Genomic DNA, 20757 nt, shown 5'->3' on the forward strand with positions numbered 1-20757 from the left:
TATGGTTTTATAGCTAAATGAAGGTTCTTCCATGTCATAGTATGGTTTTCCATGTCATATCCGGCGCCCCCAGCTTCTAGATCTGCCTGGGAAGCTAATTTTTTAGTTTTCAACTCATGACACAGCGGATGAAGATATATATAAATGTGCGATATAAAGAAGAAAATTTACAAGTATAACGACAAGACATATATAGTAATTAGTAATTAAAATCTATAGTAACGGGCAAATAGTATAAAAATTATTAAAATATGATATAATAAAAAGAGTAAAGATAAATAATATTGATTAATTATGTAGGCCCTAAGACTTATCTATCAACTCCTAACACTTAAAATTGCTAGCCCGTGCAAGAGTACAAATTGATGGGCTTGTATAGTCTATCTATATTTATTTATTATATTATACTATAAAAGTTGAAACAATTGAAAACATCTTTCACCAGATTTAGACCCACCATACCCCTCACGGAGGTCCCACATGTCAGGTCCAGAGGTTTGACGAAAGTGGGTGGAATCCCATTTTTTAATAGAAGGAAAATATTTCCACCTGAAAGCCATATTTTTTTCACCAAGAGTTTTACCCAGCTCTTCTACTCGCGGTTTACTTTCCTTCGATACCACACACTCATGCATGACAAAAATTTCGGCCAAACCACCCTGCGTGGCCGACCAATCAATTCTCATAAATTCCCATAAATGTGAGGGAGGAAAAGTACTCCCTCCGTCTTCAAATGTAAATCATTCTGAGATTCAAAATTTGTTCTCAAATGTAAGTCATTCTACATTGAGAGTGGACCCGACCATCTTAATTGTGCATTATTTTTTTATCTTTTCCAATAGAAAAATGTGCGTACAATCATGTAGGGGAAGGTATATGTAGGGGAGGTGCATGAGAAAAGACATGTTAGATTAATTAGCACATTCCCAATGCTTAATAATTAGGGATAGGAGAGTCTTTTCTACACAACCATAATTTGTCATAAAAACTTTAGAATGACTTACATTTTAGGACGGAGGGAGTAAGTTTGGAAGAAAAATATTCTTTTGTTTCTTTCCTTTTCTTATTTACTTATGCACACGCACACGATTTATTTTTTTCCTTCCTTATCCACACGCACAAGGTTTGTGTTTGGAAGGAAAAAAATATTCTTTTCTATCTTTTCTTACGCCCGCGCACACGATTCTTTCTTTCCTTATTATGCACACGCATAGGATTTCTTTGCAGCGCAACCTTTTTTTTTGGAATGACACACATCTCCTGCCTCCACTGTCCATGGCATCAGCGTCCTTTGTAATAAATACATTTAAATTTTAATAATCATTTGATGCAATCTCCACTATTAATATTTTTAATAGTTCTTTAAATATTGGATCATTTGATAAATCTAATTATTTTTAAATATTATTCTTTAAACATGTGTCTGTGCCACGTGCATCTCCACTATTAATAAATAAATTTAAATTTATTAATCATTTGATGCAATCTAATTATTTTTAAATATTGTTCTTTAAACACATGCCACAAGCATCTCTACTAGTACTAAGATAATAGATCCTTAGGCCAATCTCAGTGGAAGAGTTATAAGAGTGTCATGACATTAAATTTGCTAACATGTACCAATAGTATAAGGAGAGAGAAGAGAGGAGTATCATGAAATGTGAGAGGAGTGTCATGGTGATGACCCTCCACTAGCACAGTTCTTAAGATTTCAGTCTAGATAACTGTATTAGTGACACTCGTACTGAGACTGGCCTTAACTATACTACCATTTACTTCTTTCTCAACCCTTACACGTGCCCTCCTGTTTCCGCAGCTCCCAAATCACCATGGGTTGAAGCATCGGATTCCTGCGCAGGTATTGTTTCTACGCAATGCCGCCGCGTCTTCCTGACGAGCTCCGGCGAGATTACAGGCAGAAACTTCCTACTGCCCTGCCGATCGATCGCGGGCAAATGGACCCGTCAACGACGTCGTCGTCGTCGTCGCGTGGAACCGGGGTGCCGGGCGTGCCGCCGGTGGACCTGGACCCGTCAATTTTGTGGCCGGGGCAAAAAGGAAGCAGGCCATGTCGCAAGTGGCAAGTACTAGTATAGTAGCCGCAGCAAGACCGCGCGCTGCTTTTGTACAAGCCGCCATGCCTTTTGTCCTGCCAAATGGCCAAGTGGCCAACCAAAGGTTGGTTGTATGGAAAATGGCACCGCATTCTCTCTTAGGAAAGAGATCACCCGTGCCAAGTGGTGATGAAAAACTAGGACACCAATGCCGTGTGGAGTGTGCGGAGACTGATGGCCCCAAGCCATCAAGTCTACCCAGGCCAATCTCACCAACTTCAGTTGGGCATATACGATGGCTTGTGGCCACGAGATCCAGTATAAAACCGCGTGTGGTCACATGTACGTGGAAGGAATACTAATGCCCACGGTTGTTTTGAGGTTTCATGTGACTAGCGTGGCAACGCGTGTCGTGTGGTGTCCTCGTCGTGTTTTTGCCGCGGTGCTTACTGTCTCGGTCGGCTGGCTCGGTGTGGTCCTCGTCCGTGTGCGCTCGCGGATTTGAGCTTTCCATGTGCGCTCACGGATTCGACTCTAAGATCAGTTGTGTTTGCACATTCTGGTACGGGGGATCGGAATGCTTGGAGATCTCAATGAACAGTGTTGTATATGTATTATTGGCATGCTTTTGCTGAGATGTTTTACATGATGCATGATGGAAGCGGGCTCTTATTAGTGAAAGAACCTTGGCCATTGCCGTATCGAAAATCAGGCCGCATGCCTGCATCATGTAGAATCAAAGAATATATAATATTTACTCCCTCCGTTCTTAAATATTTGACGCCATTGACTTTTAACTCAATATTTAACTATTCATCGCATTGAGAAAAATATACAAATATAAAAGAACATGAATTATGCTTAAAGTATTTTAAATGATAAAACAAATGATGGTAAAATAAATGATAATTATATATTTTTTGAATATTTATAAACGGAGGCAGGATGTCACCACGAAGAGTAGAATCAAGACAATCGTTATGATCTAGGGCCACGTCTCCAGCGGGCGCGTTCGCACTCAAGGTCTAAAATCTAAGCCGCCAATGCAACTGTGCAACCAGGCTGCTCCTGCCCTGCGCGGCTGCGCCTAACCAATGCCGTACGTGTGGAAAATGACAGGCGGAGACTGACCCCAAGTCAAGAGTCAAGAGTGAACTCCACGCCACGTCTCGCACCGTCGGCACATGATTGTGGGGCTGGCTGTGTGGCCAGGCCACGGGACGATCCAGTAGTTTAAATTAGCAGCATATAGCGGCATGACCTACCAAACCACTGCAAGCTCGTCGTGCCACCCCACACTTCACAGTTCATACCACACCAAACGACATTCATGGCGATGCGCTCACTCAGCTTGCTGCTGCTGCTATCATCCTGTCTTTCCATCTCAACGACGCTCCTCGTGGCGGCCGGCGACGCGGCTGCGCTGCTGGCCTTCAAGGCCGCCGCCGACGGCGGCGGCGCGCTTGCTTCCTGGAGCGCCAGCAGCAGCGGCGGGTTCTGCAGCTGGGAGGGCGTCACATGCGGGCGCAAGCACCGGCGAGTGGTGACGCTGAGCCTACCGTCCCGTGGGCTCACTGGCGTCCTCTCCCCGGCCATCGGCAACATGTCGTTCCTCCGGACGCTCAACCTCACCAACAACAATATTGCCGGAGACCTCCCGGCGAGCCTCGGCCGCCTGCGCCGCCTCCAGGTCCTCGACCTGACCAGCAACGCCTTCTCTGGCGAGATCCCCGCTAACCTAAGCTTTTGTTACAGCCTAGAGTACATGATCCTCCAGGGCAACCAGCTTGTCGGGCCTGTGCCCCCCGAACTTGGGCACACGCTGACACGCCTTACGGCGCTCGCCCTAATGTATAATAACCTCACCGGCTCCATTCCGGCGTCGCTCGGCAATTTGTCGTCGCTGGAGTACCTAAACCTTGCGCAGAACCAGCTGCATGGCACAATCCCACCAAGCCTCGGCGGCATCATTGGCCTACAAGTCATCTCCCTTGGCTCAAACCGCCTCTCCGGTGAGCCCTCACACTACCTTTACAACTTGTCTTCGCTACAGCAGTTGTGGCTTCAGAGAAACATGCTCCATGGAGTCATTCCTGACGACATCGGCAGCAGGTTTCCCGGCATGAGCTCTCTAAGCTTTGCTGGGAATCAGTTCATGGGTCCTATCCCTGCTTCAATATCCAACCTCACTGCTCTCCAAGTACTCGATCTCTCTGGGAATAGGCTTAGCGGACATGTGCCTCACACACTAGGGAGACTACGAGCTCTGCAACGCGCGCACTTGGGTCACAATAGGCTTGAAGCAAATGACAAGGAAGGATGGGAATTCATCGCTTCACTATCAAACTGCAGCATGCTCCAGCAGTTAATTATCAACAGCGATGCTGCTTTCACTGGGCAGATACCACACTCAATAGGGAATCTCTCAACAACTCTGCAACTCCTTGCCTTGGATGACACTGGGATCTCAGGAACAATTCCCTCATCCATTGGCAATCTGGTGGGCCTCGAATCACTCACTGTGTCGAATACTTCTATATGCGGAGTGATTCCAAATAGCATCGGCAAGCTGGGAAACTTGGTTCAACTAGGTTTGTACAACACCAACTTGTCAGGCCTCATACCTTCATCTATTGGAAACCTCTCAAAGTTGACTAAGCTATTTGCATACAATGGCAACCTAGAGGGTCCACTTCCAACAAGCTTAGGGAAGCTCACAAATCTAACAGCCCTTGATCTACACCTGAATCGCTTAAATGGTCTGATCCCGAAAGAGATTTTCAGATTGCCTCTCCTTTCCTCGTCCCTAGATTTATCACACAATTTTCTATCAGGCCCAATTCCCTCTGAAGTTAGTCAATTGAAAAATATTAATAACCTGATTCTAACAGGTAACCAATTGTCTGGAGAGATACCTGATGGTATTGGTGAGTGCACCGTGCTGCAGGGACTTTGGTTGGACAACAACTTATTCGAGGGAACAATACCTCAGTCTTTAAGTAATATAAAGGGGCTTATAGCACTCCAGCTGTCCCGGAATAAGTTGTCGGGGACTATTCCTAATGCCATGGGGACTATGTATGGCTTGCAGGAGTTGTATCTAGCACATAACAACTTGTCAGGGAGAATCCCTACACTTCTAGATAATTTGACATCGCTACTAGAATTGGATTTGTCCTTCAACAACCTGCAAGGGGAGGTGCCTCAAGAGGGAGTTTTCAAAAATTTAGCTAACTTCTCAATTATAGGGAATAAAGAGCTTTGTGGTGGAATACCTCAGCTTCGTTTAGCTCCATGCCACACGAACTCCATGAAAAAGAATAGAAAAAGGCAAATGAAGTCTCTTAAAATAGCTCTGGGAACAACTGGTGCACTCTTGATCTTAGCTTCCCTTGTTGCTTTCATCCATTTTATGCATACTAAGCTTAGACAAAAGCAGAAGAGCCCATTCCAACAACCAAAAGTTGAGGAACAATTTGGAAGAGTTTCTTATCAAGCAATAGCAAATGGAACAAATGGATTTTCCGAAGACAATTTACTTGGTAGGGGAAGCTTCGGGGCGGTCTATAAATGCACTTTTCAAGATGAGCAAACTATCACCGCTGTGAAGGTTTTTAACCTTGAACAATCTGGATCCCATAGAAGTTTTGTGGCTGAATGTGAGGCACTTAGGAGGATGCGTCACCACTGTCTCTTAAAGATCATCACTTGTTGCTCCAGCATCAATCAGCACCATGAAGAGTTTAAGGCACTAGTTTTTGAGTTCATGCCGAATGGTAGCTTGAACGGTTGGCTTCATCCGAAATCTAGCATGCCCACTATAAGCAATACTCTAAGCCTAGAACAAAGGCTAAACATTGCTGTTGATATCATGGATGCTCTCGACTATCTTCATAATCACTGTCAGCCACCAATTGTTCATTGTGATCTTAAGCCAAGCAACATTCTTCTCACAGAAGACATGAGTGCCCGAGTTGGAGACTTTGGCATATCTAGAATCCTTCCAGAAAGTGTCGGGCATGTTAGAACGCTGCAAAATTCCAGAAGCACAATTGGACTAAGAGGCTCCATTGGCTATGTTGCTCCAGGTAACTGAAATTGGTTTGATTTTGTCCTTGATCATTATTCCAAGTTCCTATATAAGCATGACATTCTAATCAGTATTTTTCTTTTGGGCAATCATAGAATATGGTGAAGGTTCTACAGTCTCAACTCTTGGAGATGTTTATAGCCTTGGCATATTGCTACTTGAGATGTTCACAGGAAGGAACCCAACAGACGATATGTTTAGGGATTCAATTGATCTACATAAGTTTTCAGAAGATGCTCTTCCGGACAGAATCTGGGAGATAGCTGATGCAGCAATGTGGCTCCACACAGACATCGATCACAACAGTAGAAGAAGCATAATAGAGAATTTCTTGATTTCTGTCATTGCCCTTGGAATATCCTGCTCACAGAAACAACTTAAGGAGCGGGTGCCAATACAGAATGCAGCCATTGAGATGCATCATATCAGGGATTCGTACCTCAAGTTTGTCAGATCTCATATGGTGGAACATATAGGAGTAGCAACAACTCTGTAGTGATTTGTGCAACGATGAATATAATAAAGAGCTGAAATTGGGTTAGATTCCTGCAGATGATCACTAAGAAAGAAGTGAAGAAGCATAAGATGTTTTAGCTCTCTTATTCTTTTCCTAGCATTTGTATATATATATATATATATATATATATATATATATATATATATATATATATATATATATATATATATGACCCGTCTATTTAGCCACCCCACTCCGGCGAGAGGTATTTACGGTAGTAAAATATGGCTGGCTAGGCATTTTATTGCAGACTTCATTATCGTGCGGGTAGTAAAAGCTAGTGTGTAAAGGTTTGACATCATACCTTAATGCTCGCTTGACCAGACACCTATCAGTCTATCCTGATTTAACGCTTACTAGTAAAAGCTATCTCTATCTCTATGAATGTTTTGGCGTGCTTAAAGGGATTTGAGTTGACCGGTTGTAGCATGCGGCGGAGTGGTCGCGGTAACTCTGACAAGTTAAATTTTACTACGTTAGTGTATGCGGGAGTAAAATGTGATATCATCATGTGTCTTGGAAGTAAAATGCATCAAATTTCAGCGCGTGAAGTAGCACATTCACCAGACCTCCAACAGCGATCTAAAAATTAAACCGTTGAGGTAGCACATTCACCAGACCTCCAAAACAACGATCTAAAAATTACACCGTTGAGGTAGCGCGGGAGTAAAAATTGATTCTTCCCATATTCCATGTGTTTGACCTGGGTTAGTGCCTAGTTGACCATTGTATTGATCGGGGAGCGGTGAATTTTGTCAATCCTCATACATCAATTTCATAGAGATTTACCACTAGTTTTTTTTTTGACAAAATGTGGTGTCAAATTGTCTAGATGTTACTCCGATGGGCCTAAAAATAATCATGGCTCCTCCCAGCACGTGTGGCCCCCGCCCCCGGTTTACAACATCTGTAATATTCTTAACTTGTAGTAAATTTGTACTGCTATAGCAGGTTCTGCCATTAAAATGTTGACATGAGAGGACTCATATTACTCTTGCGAAAACACAGGTACGATTACACAAGTACCTTTAGGTACATTTACACAACAATACAAGCATGATTTTGCCGGTTGATGATGCAGCTCTAACACAAGCGAACTTGCAGAAATACAACTGCAAATGAAAAGAATATGCTATTCCACAAGCTCATTGTCCGAAATGTTCCGATGTAGCACTGCTTTCAGGAGCGCCTTTGCATCAGCCCTATGCCTCTTCTAACTGCCTGCATTACCAATAAATATTTATTGCAGTGTCTAAAATATGGAATATGAAAATTGTAAAAGATACTACTCTATCTAACCTGTGAAGCACCTACTACTCTAAATTTTGATATTACTATCTGAATACGAACAAAAATACTACTTTAAATTATGAAAAAGATACTACATAATTTTTTTTAACTAAGAGGAGTAATATTCGAATAAGTAATTACCAAAATTTTAAAATTAGGAGGATCAATATTCAAAGAAGTAATCACCCCGTGCATGCATCTGCCCCCCCCCCAATCCTTCTAGCTTGTGACTTATCTAACAGAAGCACATACTACTCTCAATTGTAAAATTACTACCCGAATATGAATAAAAATACTACTCCAAATATGAAAAATACTGCATAAAATTCTTTAAAATTAAGAGGAGTAATATTCAAAGAAGTAATTAATCATCCCATGCATGCAACTGCCTCTCAATCCTTATATCTTGTAGCTTATCTAACATAAGCACATACTGGTCTAAATTGTGAAATTGTACTGCTTGGATATGAACAAAATACTACTCTAAATTAAAAAAACACTACATAATTTTTATAATTAAGAGGAGTAATATTCAAAGAATTATTTACCAAAAATGTTGAAGATTTCTAGGAGTAATTTTTCAAAATTAGAGAAGTAAAAAAATCATGACATTGGCCGTGTTGTTGACTATTGACTTGCAGAATTATTTTCACTATCTAAATTGGCCGTGCTGTTGTGTGGCAGCATAATGTAATGGTCACATGATTCACGAGTTATGAACTACTATAACGCACAAAAAATACTACTCAAAATTATCAAAGTGCTTCTTTAAATTGTGGAAAATACTGCATCAGTAAGAAAAAAATATTACTCTAATTTGTACAACAATACTACTCAAAAAGTGTGAAAAATACTACTTCAATAAGAACCAAATACTACTCTGGCTTATAAAAAATACTACTCTAGCAAGCTTTGCAACATGGAAACACAATGATAATTTTTTATGAGTATTGCTTGTGCTACTACTATTCTGGATATTGCACAAAGGGGTCAGCTTCTAGTTGTGAGGAATCAGATATGATGAACCAGAGAGTGCTTGCTCACTTGTGCTCTATGATTTTGATACGATGCGATACTCTATGATTCGATATGAAGTTGAAGTAAAAATGATAACTAGATGCACATCAGTAAATGTAAAAGATGACGTAAAATATTCTAATGGCAATGAACACAATTGTCTGTTCGAAAACATGGTAACACCCGAAATTCATGCACGTGGGTTGTGGCTTGCAGCTAGGCACTACCAATTGAACGCATTTTGGGAGCAAATGAACTAACCTGCTACTGTCGCTGATGGGGTTGTTGCTTCCTCTCCGTGCTGCAAAGTTTCAGGTGTAGCCGGTGGTTGTAGCGGAATGTTTGTTGCCTCTGCTTGTTCTTTGGCAGTCTGGTGTCAGGGGTGGTGATCTTGGATGCCTAAAACAGTCTGGCGTCAGTGGATTGGGAGCGAGTCGATGTTTGGGTGGGGGGAGGCCTCCTAGTTTCCTTGCACTGGTTGCATAATCATCTATTCATCTCGCATAATCAGGGGCGCAATTCCCGATGGTTCCGAATAAGGCGTCCTTCCTTGTCCATAAACACTGCCAGGTGATGGTTTTTGAACAAAATTAATAACGACTAATTAATGGCCACCAATTATAGAGCAAAATGACCATAATTGATATGGCAATAATGCCTATTTTATGTGCCACCAATAAATAGCAATTAATGGCCCGTAAAAAGGCTATCTTTTGGACCGTAAAATTGTGGTATGGGGTCATGGTGTTGCTTTTAATTGCATTGAATGCGATGAGTGATGGTGGAGTAGTAAATATTTGTTGCGTTTTTCCTCGCCGGAGTTGGGGCTGCGCCGCCGGTGCGTTGAATAGTATTCAACACCCCGTGAGTTGAATAGACTATATATATATATATATATATATATATATATATATATATATATATATATATATACAAAATGCCTTTTGTAAACGAATATTCAATGAGATAAATGAGTAAAAGGCCTATCATTACGTTATTAACAATTTGTGTTTGTTTACGTCAGATGTACGCAAGTTACGTTTTGTAACATGTCATCAAACAGATTAAAATCTATAGTTTTGCCACTAGTTATTATAAGTTTTTTTGCAAATGAAAAATGGCTATAAGATGTATGAGTCAAAATGCTTCCCTGTTGAAGAAAGTATCACATACACCCAAACTATTCCAGATCCCTTGAACTAATTCTTGCATCAACAGTCAAAATAGGAGCAACAGAAGGAAGTGGGACATGGTCCTTGACTGACCATGTCATATCTGCTTGTTGGCAATTTGGCATATCTTTGTGAGAATGGTATTTCTATAGAACAGCGTCCGAGAAATTAGAATGAAAGAAAATATAACTAGGAATTATATTTGAAGCTCCACGATAGAACATCAACGGCCATTCTGTATTTTTTTTTAAAAAAAAAGGTAATTAGCTTCCTGCAAGAATTCTTACAAAATAGTGATAAATTTCACTACAATAGAACCAAGGAAAAATACTCAGCGAACGTGTAGAATAAAGCAGTTAATATTTCAGATCCATGAGTAAACATAGTTCAAGAGGCACCACCACAACTCATCTCAAAATCCAACTCTGGCAAACACCCAATTGCCAAACTACTATTACCGACCTAACAGGAAGTGAACTCTAATGGTCTTGGGGGCCCTCGAAAGTGAGTAGCTTAAATATGAAATGTTAAAGAGGAGCAGGCGTACCATTACCATATATAGCTTACGCCTTACTGCACATTGTCAAGATTAGATAGGCCAGGTTCCTCTGTATGAACTCAGATCTCAAACCTCATCAGACTCAGCAACACTACAGCAGTACAGCTACCAACTCAAATGAGGCACAACTGCAAGCACCAGCACCAAAAATTGTGCATCCAACAACTAACAATCATGACAAATAGCTGCTAATAGTTTCATATGACCACATATAAATATTCCATGCAGCCGCTTAACTTTCATCTTGAACAAACCAAAACCAAAGTTACCGGAGAAATTTCGTCAATAAGACAATAACAAAGCAGACAATATCTGGAGTTCAAATATGACAACCTGGCAAGCCAGGTGAATACAATACAACGATTACACTGTGAGACATGGTTTTTGCGATATTCAAACCCTGTCACTGGTTTTACTCAATGTGCTCCAAGTGACACACCAGATGAAGTCTACCATTGCTGGGATGGTCACGACAAAATAATTCAATTAAAGCTAATAAAAAGAACAGAAGAGTGATGGGAAGACATCTATGCAGAGTGAAACAGCAATGAACATCAAAGCTGAAGGTTGTAGCAGATGAATACCTTGCAAGCTATTTGGATTTTTTAAGTGTAGTGTGCCAGTAATGGAAGGTGGAAAGAGAGAGAAGCCTCTATGCAGTTGACATTCAGAAAAGTAACCAGCAAACAAGCTGGTGGAATATGATCCCAAGCTGGCGGAACATGATCCTGGGATAACAGAAGCCAAACAAGGTATTTAGTTTTATCTTCAGTACAGCTATGTTTGTATGTTTCCCTGAATTCTGAAACAGCATAAGAAACTTGCACAATATCAAGCAAATTTTACCATGGATATCAGAATTTGAAGCTCCAGAATAGCAGTACAGCTATGCCCATGCCAGTCCATAGGTCAGAGCTTCTTACACATTCTCAAGATTGGACAGTTGACCTGAAGCAAATTTAGATAGTGTTGGCGCCTTTTACGGGCCAACACACGATCGCGCTAGGTCGCACGACGCGAGGAGGAGCTCCTTGCAGCACCTCCTGCGTGGAGCGGTCAGACCGGTCAGACCGGTCGCCGTGCACAACGGCAACGATCCGACGAACGCTCGCCCGGGAGGGACCCCGTCGGGGCAAGCACGCGTAGGGTTGCCCTAGGCTCGGCAGGCCAGCTAGGGCGTCCTCAAACGCCATGGAGACGAGAGAAGAACAGCATGTCGAGGTTGGAAAAGTAGGATAACGAGAAAGAAAGGTAAAAACGATAAGGATAAATGTATTTGATTGGTTCGATTGGGTTCTTCCTTCAATCGGCCGTGACTCTTTATATTTATAGGGTGGGGAAGACTTACCCCGTAAGAAATCCTGTTTACAGATCTAAATCTATTAAAAACTCTAATTGTACTCGGACTCCTCCTAGACCGGTCAGACCGGTCGGACCTACCGGTCAGACCGGTTGGTCATGCCAGACCGTCTACAGACGCATAGACCGGTCAGACCGCCTGGACACACCGGTCAGACCGGTCTGTTCAGGTTACTGCCAATTTTGGTCGTCAACAGATAGGAGAGTGCACCTGAGTCAATTTTTGCTGTATCTGGATTTCATTTTGCTGTACTTAGGGGTTTCATCCTCCAGGCAAATGCATCTAGAAATGTAAGAACATGCAATTACAATTTTGAAGCAATAAAGAATTTCACAAAAAGTTGACATAGAAAACACGCAACACACTTGTTCAAAAAATTTGACATACAGTTTTACACAAATATTCTTCAGTTAACTGCCAGGAGCGAACAGTGTTCCAAAAGCATCACCACATTTTTTACCTTAAGTTTGTCGGATCTCATATGGTGGAACGTAGATGAGTAGCAACAAGTCTGTAGTGATTTGTGCAACGATGAATAAAGAGCTGAAATTGGGCTAGATGCCTGCAGATGATCACTAAGAAAAAAGTGCAGAAGCATAAGATGTTTTAGCTCTCTTATTATTTTCTTAGCATTTGATTACAAACTTATGATATATATCTGCAAGCACAAAATGCATTGACATACAAAATATATAGCGTGACTATTCGTCAGAATGCCTTTTGTTAATGAATGTTCAATGAGATGAATGAGTAAAAGGCCTCTCATTATGTTATTAACAATCTGCAGTTGTTTACATCAGATGTATGCAAGTTACATTTTGTAACATATCATCAAACAGATAAAAATCTATAGTTTTGCCACTTATTATTATGATGAGTTCTTTGCAAATGAAAAATGGCTATAAGGTGTATGTCAAAATGCTTCCCTATGGAAGAAAGTATCACACACACAAAGACTGTTCCAGATCCCCTGAACTAACTCATGCATCGACATTCAAAATAGGAGCAACAGAAGGCAGTGGGACATGGTCCTTGACTGACCATGCTATATCTGCTTGTTGGTATATCTTTCTGAGAATGGTATTTTCATGGAACAACATCAGAAAATTTAAATAAAAGAAAATATTGTTAAGGCCCATATACTCTAGGCCCATATGGCCACTGCTGGATATATACGCCTCCTAACGCTTCCTCTGTGGTGTATTCCGCATCTTCCCCAAAAGGTTACATGGCACCAGAGCAAGGTTAGGGTTTCCGTCGCCCGCCCCTACCGTCGCGCACGTCGCCTCCTCTGTTTTTGCCGCGCGTCGCGGCTCCCAGAGAGGAGCGGCCACCTCCATCCATCGTCGCCGCCAGCCGTCGCGGCGCGACTCTGCTCTGCCGCCCGTCGCGGCGCGGCTCTACCTCGCCGCCCGTCGCCGCGCGGCCCTGTTCCGCCTCCCGTTGCGGCGCGGCCGTGACCCGCCGCCCGTCGCGGCCTCCAGCGCCCGTCTTCCGTTGCGCCCTTCCTCGCCGCCAGTCGCGGCCTCCTCCGGCGCTCGTCGCGCCCTACCTCGCCGCCCGTCGCGGCCTCTCCGGCGCCCGTCGCGCCCTCCACCGTCCGTCGTCACGGGAAGTCCTGTCGAGCCTCTGTACTGCTGCAGTTCTGCTCGGCTGTTGGTTCTCAGTTTTGCTGCGTGTTGGTTCTCAGTTCTGCTGCCTGTTGCTGATTCTCCGTCACGATTCTTGTGGTAATAGTTTCCTTCATTCAAGTTTTGTTGTTCAGTCATGTCTCAGATCAATGCCATTGTTATCAATATTACTCTAGATGGTCAGAATTATCCTGAATGGGCTTTTTCAGTCGAAACTGCACTAAGGGGATGTGGGTTACTTCCTCATTTGTCTGAAGATAAACCTGTGCTTAAAGATGATAGTAGTAATGCTGATGCTGTTAGAACCTGGGAGACTAATGATGGAAAAGTAATGGCTGCTATAGTTAACAGCACTAAACAATCCATAATTATGAGTCTTCGTAAGTTTAAAACAGCCAAAGGCATATGGAACTATCTGAAACAACGATATGTTCAGGACAGTGGAGCTCTTTTACATACTCTCATGCAGCAAACTCATGTCATTGAGCAGCATGACATGTCCATTGATGAGTATTATTCCGCTTTTGATCGCCTAATGGGTGCATTGACCTCTATGGTGCCCGAGTGTACTGCAGATCCATGTCCAGCACATCAATTCATTGAGAAGTTCCTTACATACAGATTTGTTATGGGTGTTCGGGCTGAGTTTGATTCTCTTCGCACAAGGCTACTTCAGAGTTCTTCTAATCTCACCATGTCACAGGCCTTGTCTGAGTTGCTTGCAGAAGAGACCCGTCTTAAATCCATGTCAGTTGCTCTTGGTTTCAGTTCCTCTAGTGTGTTGGCAGCTCCTCAGAGATATGGTACACACAAGGCTTCCTCTTCAGAGCCTTGTAAGCATTGTGGCAAGACCAATCACACTTCAGACAATTGTTTCTCTCAGCATCCAGAGAAGTTAGCTGATTTTCGTGCACGCCGTGCTGCCCGGGCTGCCCGCAACAATGGTACTGGATCTCAGTCTAGAGGCTCTGGTAGTAATGGTACTGGCTCTCAGCCTAGAGGCTCTGTATCTGTTGCTGCAGTTTCCCCTGCTACTTCATCACCATCTTGGGTTCTTGATTCAGGGGCCTCCTTTCATGTGACATCTGATCAGTCTCAGTTAGCTTCTTGCAAGCCAGCCATGGATGGTGCTTTTGTTCAGACCGCTGATGGTACATCTTGCTCCATAACTCATAAGGGTTCACTCTGTGATTCTCGTTTTAGTGTACCCAATGTTTCTTTTGTACCTCAGCTGTCTATGAATCTTCTTTCAGTAGGACAAGTTACAGATCATAATTGCTTTGTTGGATTTGATGACTCATCTTGTTTTGTTCAGGATCGTCAGAGCGGGGCTGTGATTGGGTTTGGCCGTCGCTGTAAAGGTGCTCCTAGCCTCTATGTCTTGGATACCTTACGTCTTCCTTCATCCAATGTGTCTTCAACTCATGTGTCTTCTGCTGCATCGGCTTCCACTTCATCTTTTGCTCAGTGGCACCATCGTCTAGGTCACCTATGTGGATCCCACTTGTCCAACTTGATAGAGTCAGGATGCTTAGGTCACACCTCTGTATAGTCTAGCTTTCATTGTAAGGGTTGTAAGCTTGGAAAGCAAATACAACTTCCATATTCATCTAGTGTTTCACATTCTGCTAGGCCTTTTGACCTTGTTCACTCTGATGTCTGGGGTCCTGCTCCTTTTGTTTCCAAGGGTGGTCATAAATATTATGTCATTTTTATTGATGATCATTCTCGTTATACATGGATTTATTTTATGAAACATCGTTCACAATTGTGTTCCATATATCAGTCGTTTGCCCGTATGGTTCACACCCAGTTCTCTACACCTATTAGAGTTTTTCGTTCTGACTCTGGTGGAGAGTATTTGTCTGATATTTTCCGCCAGTTTTTGACATATGAGGGTACTCTTGCTCAGCTTTATTGTCCTGGAGCCCATGCCCAGAATGGTGTTGCAGAACGCAAACATCACCATCTCATAGAGACAGCTCGCACACTTTTGATCTCCTCTTTTGTTCCTTCGCATTTTTGGGTTGAAGCTGTTTCTACGGCTGTCTATCTCATAAATAGACAGCCATCCTCCAAATTGTCTGGTCAATCTCCTGGTGAAGTACTTTTTGGTACTCCGCCTCGATATGATCATCTTCGTGTTTTTGGATGCACATGCTATGTTTTGCTTGCGCCACGTGAGCGGACTAAGTTGACTGCACAATCTGTTGAATGTGTTTTTCTAGGGTACATTCATGAGCATAAGGGTTATCGGTGTTATGATCCTTCCTCTCGTCGCATACGCATTTCTCGTGATGTGACCTTTGTTGAGGACCGTCCTTTCTTTTATAACTCTTCAAATCGGTCTTCTAATTCACCCACAGAGTCCACCTCCTTTATGTGTCTTCCTCATACTTCCTCCACTGATCATATTGCTGCACCATCCCCACCCACTCCACCTCCTTCTCATCCTTTTTCCAAACCACCTGTCACACAAGTTTATGTTCGTCGCCGTACCACTACCTCCACTGAGTCTCCATCCAGCTCTCCTACCTTGGCCAGTCCTGATGCGCCCGTTGTTGATGTTTTCACTAACATTGATGAGTCACAGGTTGGCCTGCGATATAATCTACGAGATCGTGCTACTGTCAAGCCTCCTGATAAATATGGGTTTTCGCGTGTGAATGCTGTTATTGATGAGCCAACAAGTTATAAAGAAGCTTCTTGTATTCCTGAATGGCAGTCTGCTATGTCTGAGGAACTGGCTGCTCTTGATCGCACAGGCACTTGGGATCTTGTTCCACTACCATCACATGTTGTACCCATTACATCCAAGTGGGTGTTCAAAATTAAGACCAAGTCTGATGGGTCTATTGAAAGATATAAAGCTCGTCTTGTGGCTCGAGGATTTCAGCAGATTCAGGGACGAGATTATGATGAGACATTTGCTCCTGTTGCTCACATGACCACAGTTCGCACTTTGGTTGTAGTGGCTGCCTCTTCCTCGTGGACTATCTCTCAAATGGATGTAAAAAATGCTTTTCTTCATGGTGACTTGCGTGAAGAAGTTTATATGCATCCACCTCCTGGAGTTGATGCTCCTCCAGGATATGTCTGTCGTCTTCGTCGTGCTCTCTATGGTCTCAAGCAGGCTCCTCGTGCTTGGTTTGAGCGCTTTGTCTCTGTGATCAAAGCTGCTGGTTTTTCACCAAGTGATCATGACCCTGCTTTATTTATTCATCTCTCACCACGTGGCCGTACTTTGCTTCTTCTCTATGTGGATGATATGTTAATCACAGGTGATGATGTTGAACACATTTCCCATGTGAAGAAACAGCTTAGCGAGCAATTTCAGATGTCTGATTTGGGCCCTCTTAGCTATTTTCCGAGTATTGAGGTGCTGCGTACTGCAAAGGGATACTATCTTTCTCAGTGTAAATATATCCAAGACCTTATTGCTCGTTCTGGCATTAGTGATAATCGAACGGCTACAACACCCATGGAACTTCATCTCCAACTTCTACCAACTGATGGCTCCCCTCTCGCTATCGACACATTGTGGGCAGCCTTGTTTACCTCACTGTTACCAGCCCCGATGTTGCTCATGCAGTCCACATCCTGAGTCAATTTGTGAGCGCTCCTACTTCAGTCCATTATGGCCATTTGTTACGTGTGCTGCGATACTTAAGGGAGACATCATCCCGCTGCTTATTCTATGCATCTGATAGTCCGCTCTAGCTCCATGCTTACTCGGACGCCACTTGGGCAAGTAATCCAGCTGATCGTCGATCGGTCACTGGTTACTGTATTCTTCTTGGCTCTTCCCCACTTGCATGGAAATCCAAGAAGCAGGTAGCTGTATCTCGTTCTAGTACCGAGGCGGAGCTTCGAGCACTTGCCACCACCACTTCAGAGATTGTGTGGCTTCGGTGGTTGTTGGCTGATTTTGGTATCTCTTGTGATGCTCCTACACCTCTTTTATGTGATAATACTGGAGCTATACGAATTGCCAATGATACTGTGAAGCATGAACTTACAAAACATATTGGTGTTGATGCCTTCTTTACTCGATCACATTGTCAGCAAAATACAATTGCTCTTCAGTACGTGCCTTCAGAATTGCAAGTGGCAGATTTCTTTACTAAAGCACAAACTCAAGAGCAACACCGGCTTCACTTGCTCAAACTCAATGCTTCAGATCCTCCACTTCCACCTTGAGTTTGAAGGGGGGTGTTAAGGCCCATATACTCTAGGCCCATATGGCCACTGCTGGATATATACGCTTCCTCACGCTTCCTCTGTGGTGTATTCCGCATCTTCCCCAAAAGGTTACAAATATAACTAGGAATTATATTTGAAGCTCCACGATAGAACACAACAACAATGGCCATTCTGCATTAAAAAAAAGGTAATTAGCTTCATGCACTAATTTTTACAAAACACTAATGAGTTTCACTAAATAGTACAATAGAATTAAGGAAAAATACTCAGCACACATGTAGAATAAAGCAGTTAATATTTCAGATCCATGAGTGAAAATAGTTCAACAGGCACCATCACAACTCATATCAAAACAAACTCTGACAAACACCAAATTGCCAAACTACTACTACCGACCTAACAGGAAGTGAACTCTAATGGTCTTGACGCCCTAAAAGGTGGATACCTTAAATATGAAATGTTTAACAGCAGTAGGGCGTACCATTACATTATACAGCTTACACCTTACACCTTACTGCACGTTCTCAAGATTAGACAGGCTGGGTTTCGCTGTAAGAACTCGGTTCTCAAAGCTCACCAGACTCATAGCCACACTACAGCTACCAACTCAAATAAGGCACAACTGCATGCACCAGCACCAGAAATATTGCATCCAACAACTAAATGAAGATGTCAATCATGACAAATAGCAGCTAATAAAAGTTTCATATCACCACATATAACATATTCTATGCATGCACTTAATACTTTCATCTTTGAAACTAACAAAACCGAAGTTACCGCAGAAATTTCGTCAATACAATAACAATGCAGGCAATATATGGAGGTCAAATGAACGCACTAGGAGACATGGGAATCTATAAATACTAGGTGATTCCTCGCGCGTTGTTGCCGTATTTGAGGGAGTTTTTCGATAAACTATGATTAAAAATTAATAATTCTTTAAATAAAACGCTATGGAGAGCATGTAATAAGACAAATAAGTACTTAGATTGAATTTGTAAAAAACAAAAAATGATAGATTTTTTTTAATAAAGAAAACCTTGTATAATTGGTGCATTTGTAGAGATTACATTGAAAACCATATGAGGAATCTCTTGGATGAAAAATAATAGATTTTTGAGTTATTCTTTGGTTAGAGAAGAAACCAATAAGACATGCATTTAATGGATATAAGACGTGCACGAAGTTGATTGAATGGTTACAATAATGAAGGTGATGTCACTGATTCAGAGAATAGATAATAGTAATAAATCCTTATGAAACCCAATAGTGATGCACATGTTGACGTGGCTGAATGAAGTAATTATATATATTCCAATTACTTTTATAAATGAATAAATTATTATAAATTAATGCTAATGGATTGCATGACATTTTTATGTGGATAACAAAATGCTAGTGTAGTGGGTTTTAATTGCATGTGATAGTGCACTGCTGAGGTGGAAAGCTTGCATGTTGAGAGAAATCTCTAGTGGGGATCAACTATATAGGTTTTATAGATTCAAATCCCGTCACTGGGTTTACTCAATATGATCCAACTGAAACACCAGATGAAGTCCAGTAGTCCACCATTGATGGTACAGTCCTGAAAAAACAATTCAATTAAATATATACCAGTTAGCTGATAAAAAGAACATTAGAGTGGATGGGAAGACATCTCTGCAGAGTGAAACAGAAATGAAAATCAAAGCTGAAGGTTGGACCAGATGAATACCTTGCAAGCTATTTGGTCTTCTTAAGTGTGGTTTGCCAGTAATGGAAGACGGAACCAGAAAGAGAAGCCTCCATGCAGTTGATATCAGAAGAGTAACCAGCAAACAAGCTGGTGGAACATGATCCTGGGATAATAGAAGCCAAACAAGGTACCCAGTTAGTAGACCTATGTTTATATGAATCCTGAAACAGCATAAGAAACCAGTACAATGTCAAGCAAAGTTTACCACAGACGACAGGATTTGAAGCTCCAGAGTAGCACTAGAGAACTGCTCATGCCAGTCGATAGATCATAGCTTCTTACCCATTCTCCAGTTTCCACAATGCACCTGAAGCTGAAATTTGGCGTGTCTAAGAGTTTCATCCCTCAGAGCAAATGCATCTAGGAATATAAGAGCACAAAATTCCAGATTTGAAGCACTGCAGATTTTTTTCACATTTCGCCGCCCTCACAGACATTTCAACAAGCAACTAGCAAGCACGCAACACACTTGTTCCAGAAATTTGACATTTATGCATCTAATCTTCATCAGTTTACTGCCAGACACACCGCAACTGAGTAGTGGGGGCATCACATTCTGGCAGAAACCACTCATAGAACAAGCACCGCGACTATTCCCGATCCATGAGCGAACAGTGTTCCAAAAGCACCACGACAACTCTAACCGCAGCACAACGGCATAGAAATCACCCCATCCATTCCCAGTTTCAACCACTACTAGTACCAGTCTACCACTAGCCCTAACAGACAAACGGACCCACAGCTACCAACACCACCCACCTACTACTGCTACCACGACCAAGCTAAGATGAGGTGAACCTGGTGAGGAGCGACTGACAGCCTCAGCTCAGTGCCCTCGGTGACGGCGTGCTTGGCGAGCACCCGGGGAGGACGAGGCGCACCGAGGTCTGGAGCTTGCGGGAGGTGACGGTGGGCTTCTTTCTGTAGCGCGTGAGCTCGGCGGCGAGCTTCTCGAAGATGAAGATGTCGTTGATGGAGCCTCTAGAGGCGGAAGCAGCAGGCGGCGAAGGTGCCTTCCTTGACTCCAGAGCGGTTGGCGCGTTTTTTTTATTTTTATATTTTTCAAAATCATTTTTTACGGAAATATATTTTCAGTTTCATAATTTACAGATTTATACTCCTATCG

General features: G+C 42.6%; 1 protein-coding gene and 1 long non-coding RNA gene across 6 annotated transcripts; one reads left to right on the top strand and one right to left on the bottom strand.

The window, feature by feature from the left end:
• The first annotated feature begins 3334 nt into the window (after positions 1–3334).
• On the top strand, positions 3335–6746 carry LOC120698196 (receptor kinase-like protein Xa21). Its single transcript, XM_039981724.1, has 2 exons — positions 3335–6142; positions 6240–6746. The coding sequence occupies exons 1-2, from the start codon at positions 3385–3387 to the stop codon at positions 6638–6640; spliced, it is 3159 nt and encodes a 1052-aa protein (XP_039837658.1). The 5' UTR covers positions 3335–3384; the 3' UTR covers positions 6641–6746.
• Positions 6747–7712: 966 nt separating this feature from the next.
• Positions 7713–20656, bottom strand: LOC120698197. 5 transcript variants are annotated; one of them, XR_005684748.1, is made up of 9 exons: positions 20430–20656; positions 19837–19944; positions 19611–19734; positions 17710–19481; positions 12520–12634; positions 11546–11647; positions 11284–11427; positions 9230–9531; positions 7713–7882 (listed from the first exon to the last, which is right to left on the bottom strand). It is a non-coding gene; the product is annotated as an uncharacterized LOC120698197 (long non-coding RNA). The 5 variants fall into 5 exon arrangements; XR_005684751.1 differs by lacking the exons at positions 7713–7882; positions 9230–9531 and adding an exon at positions 10484–11157 and having other exon boundaries at positions 17710–18064; positions 19421–19481; XR_005684749.1 differs by lacking the exons at positions 7713–7882; positions 9230–9531 and adding exons at positions 10484–11157; positions 12270–12341 and having other exon boundaries at positions 11546–11585.
• Between the last annotated feature and the right edge of the window lie 101 nt (positions 20657–20757).

This window comes from Panicum virgatum, chromosome 3K (assembly GCF_016808335.1).
Source record: "Panicum virgatum strain AP13 chromosome 3K, P.virgatum_v5, whole genome shotgun sequence".
In the NCBI taxonomy this organism is placed as follows: Eukaryota; Viridiplantae; Streptophyta; class Magnoliopsida; order Poales; family Poaceae; genus Panicum; species Panicum virgatum.

Coding starts and splice junctions, on each gene's coding strand:
- LOC120698196 (XM_039981724.1), top strand. CDS start 3,385: ATGGCGATGCGCTCACTCAGCTTGCTGCTGCTGCTATCATCCTGTCTT. Junction 6,143..6,239: donor CATTGGCTATGTTGCTCCAG/GTAACTGAAATT, acceptor GGGCAATCATAG/AATATGGTGAAGGTTCTACA.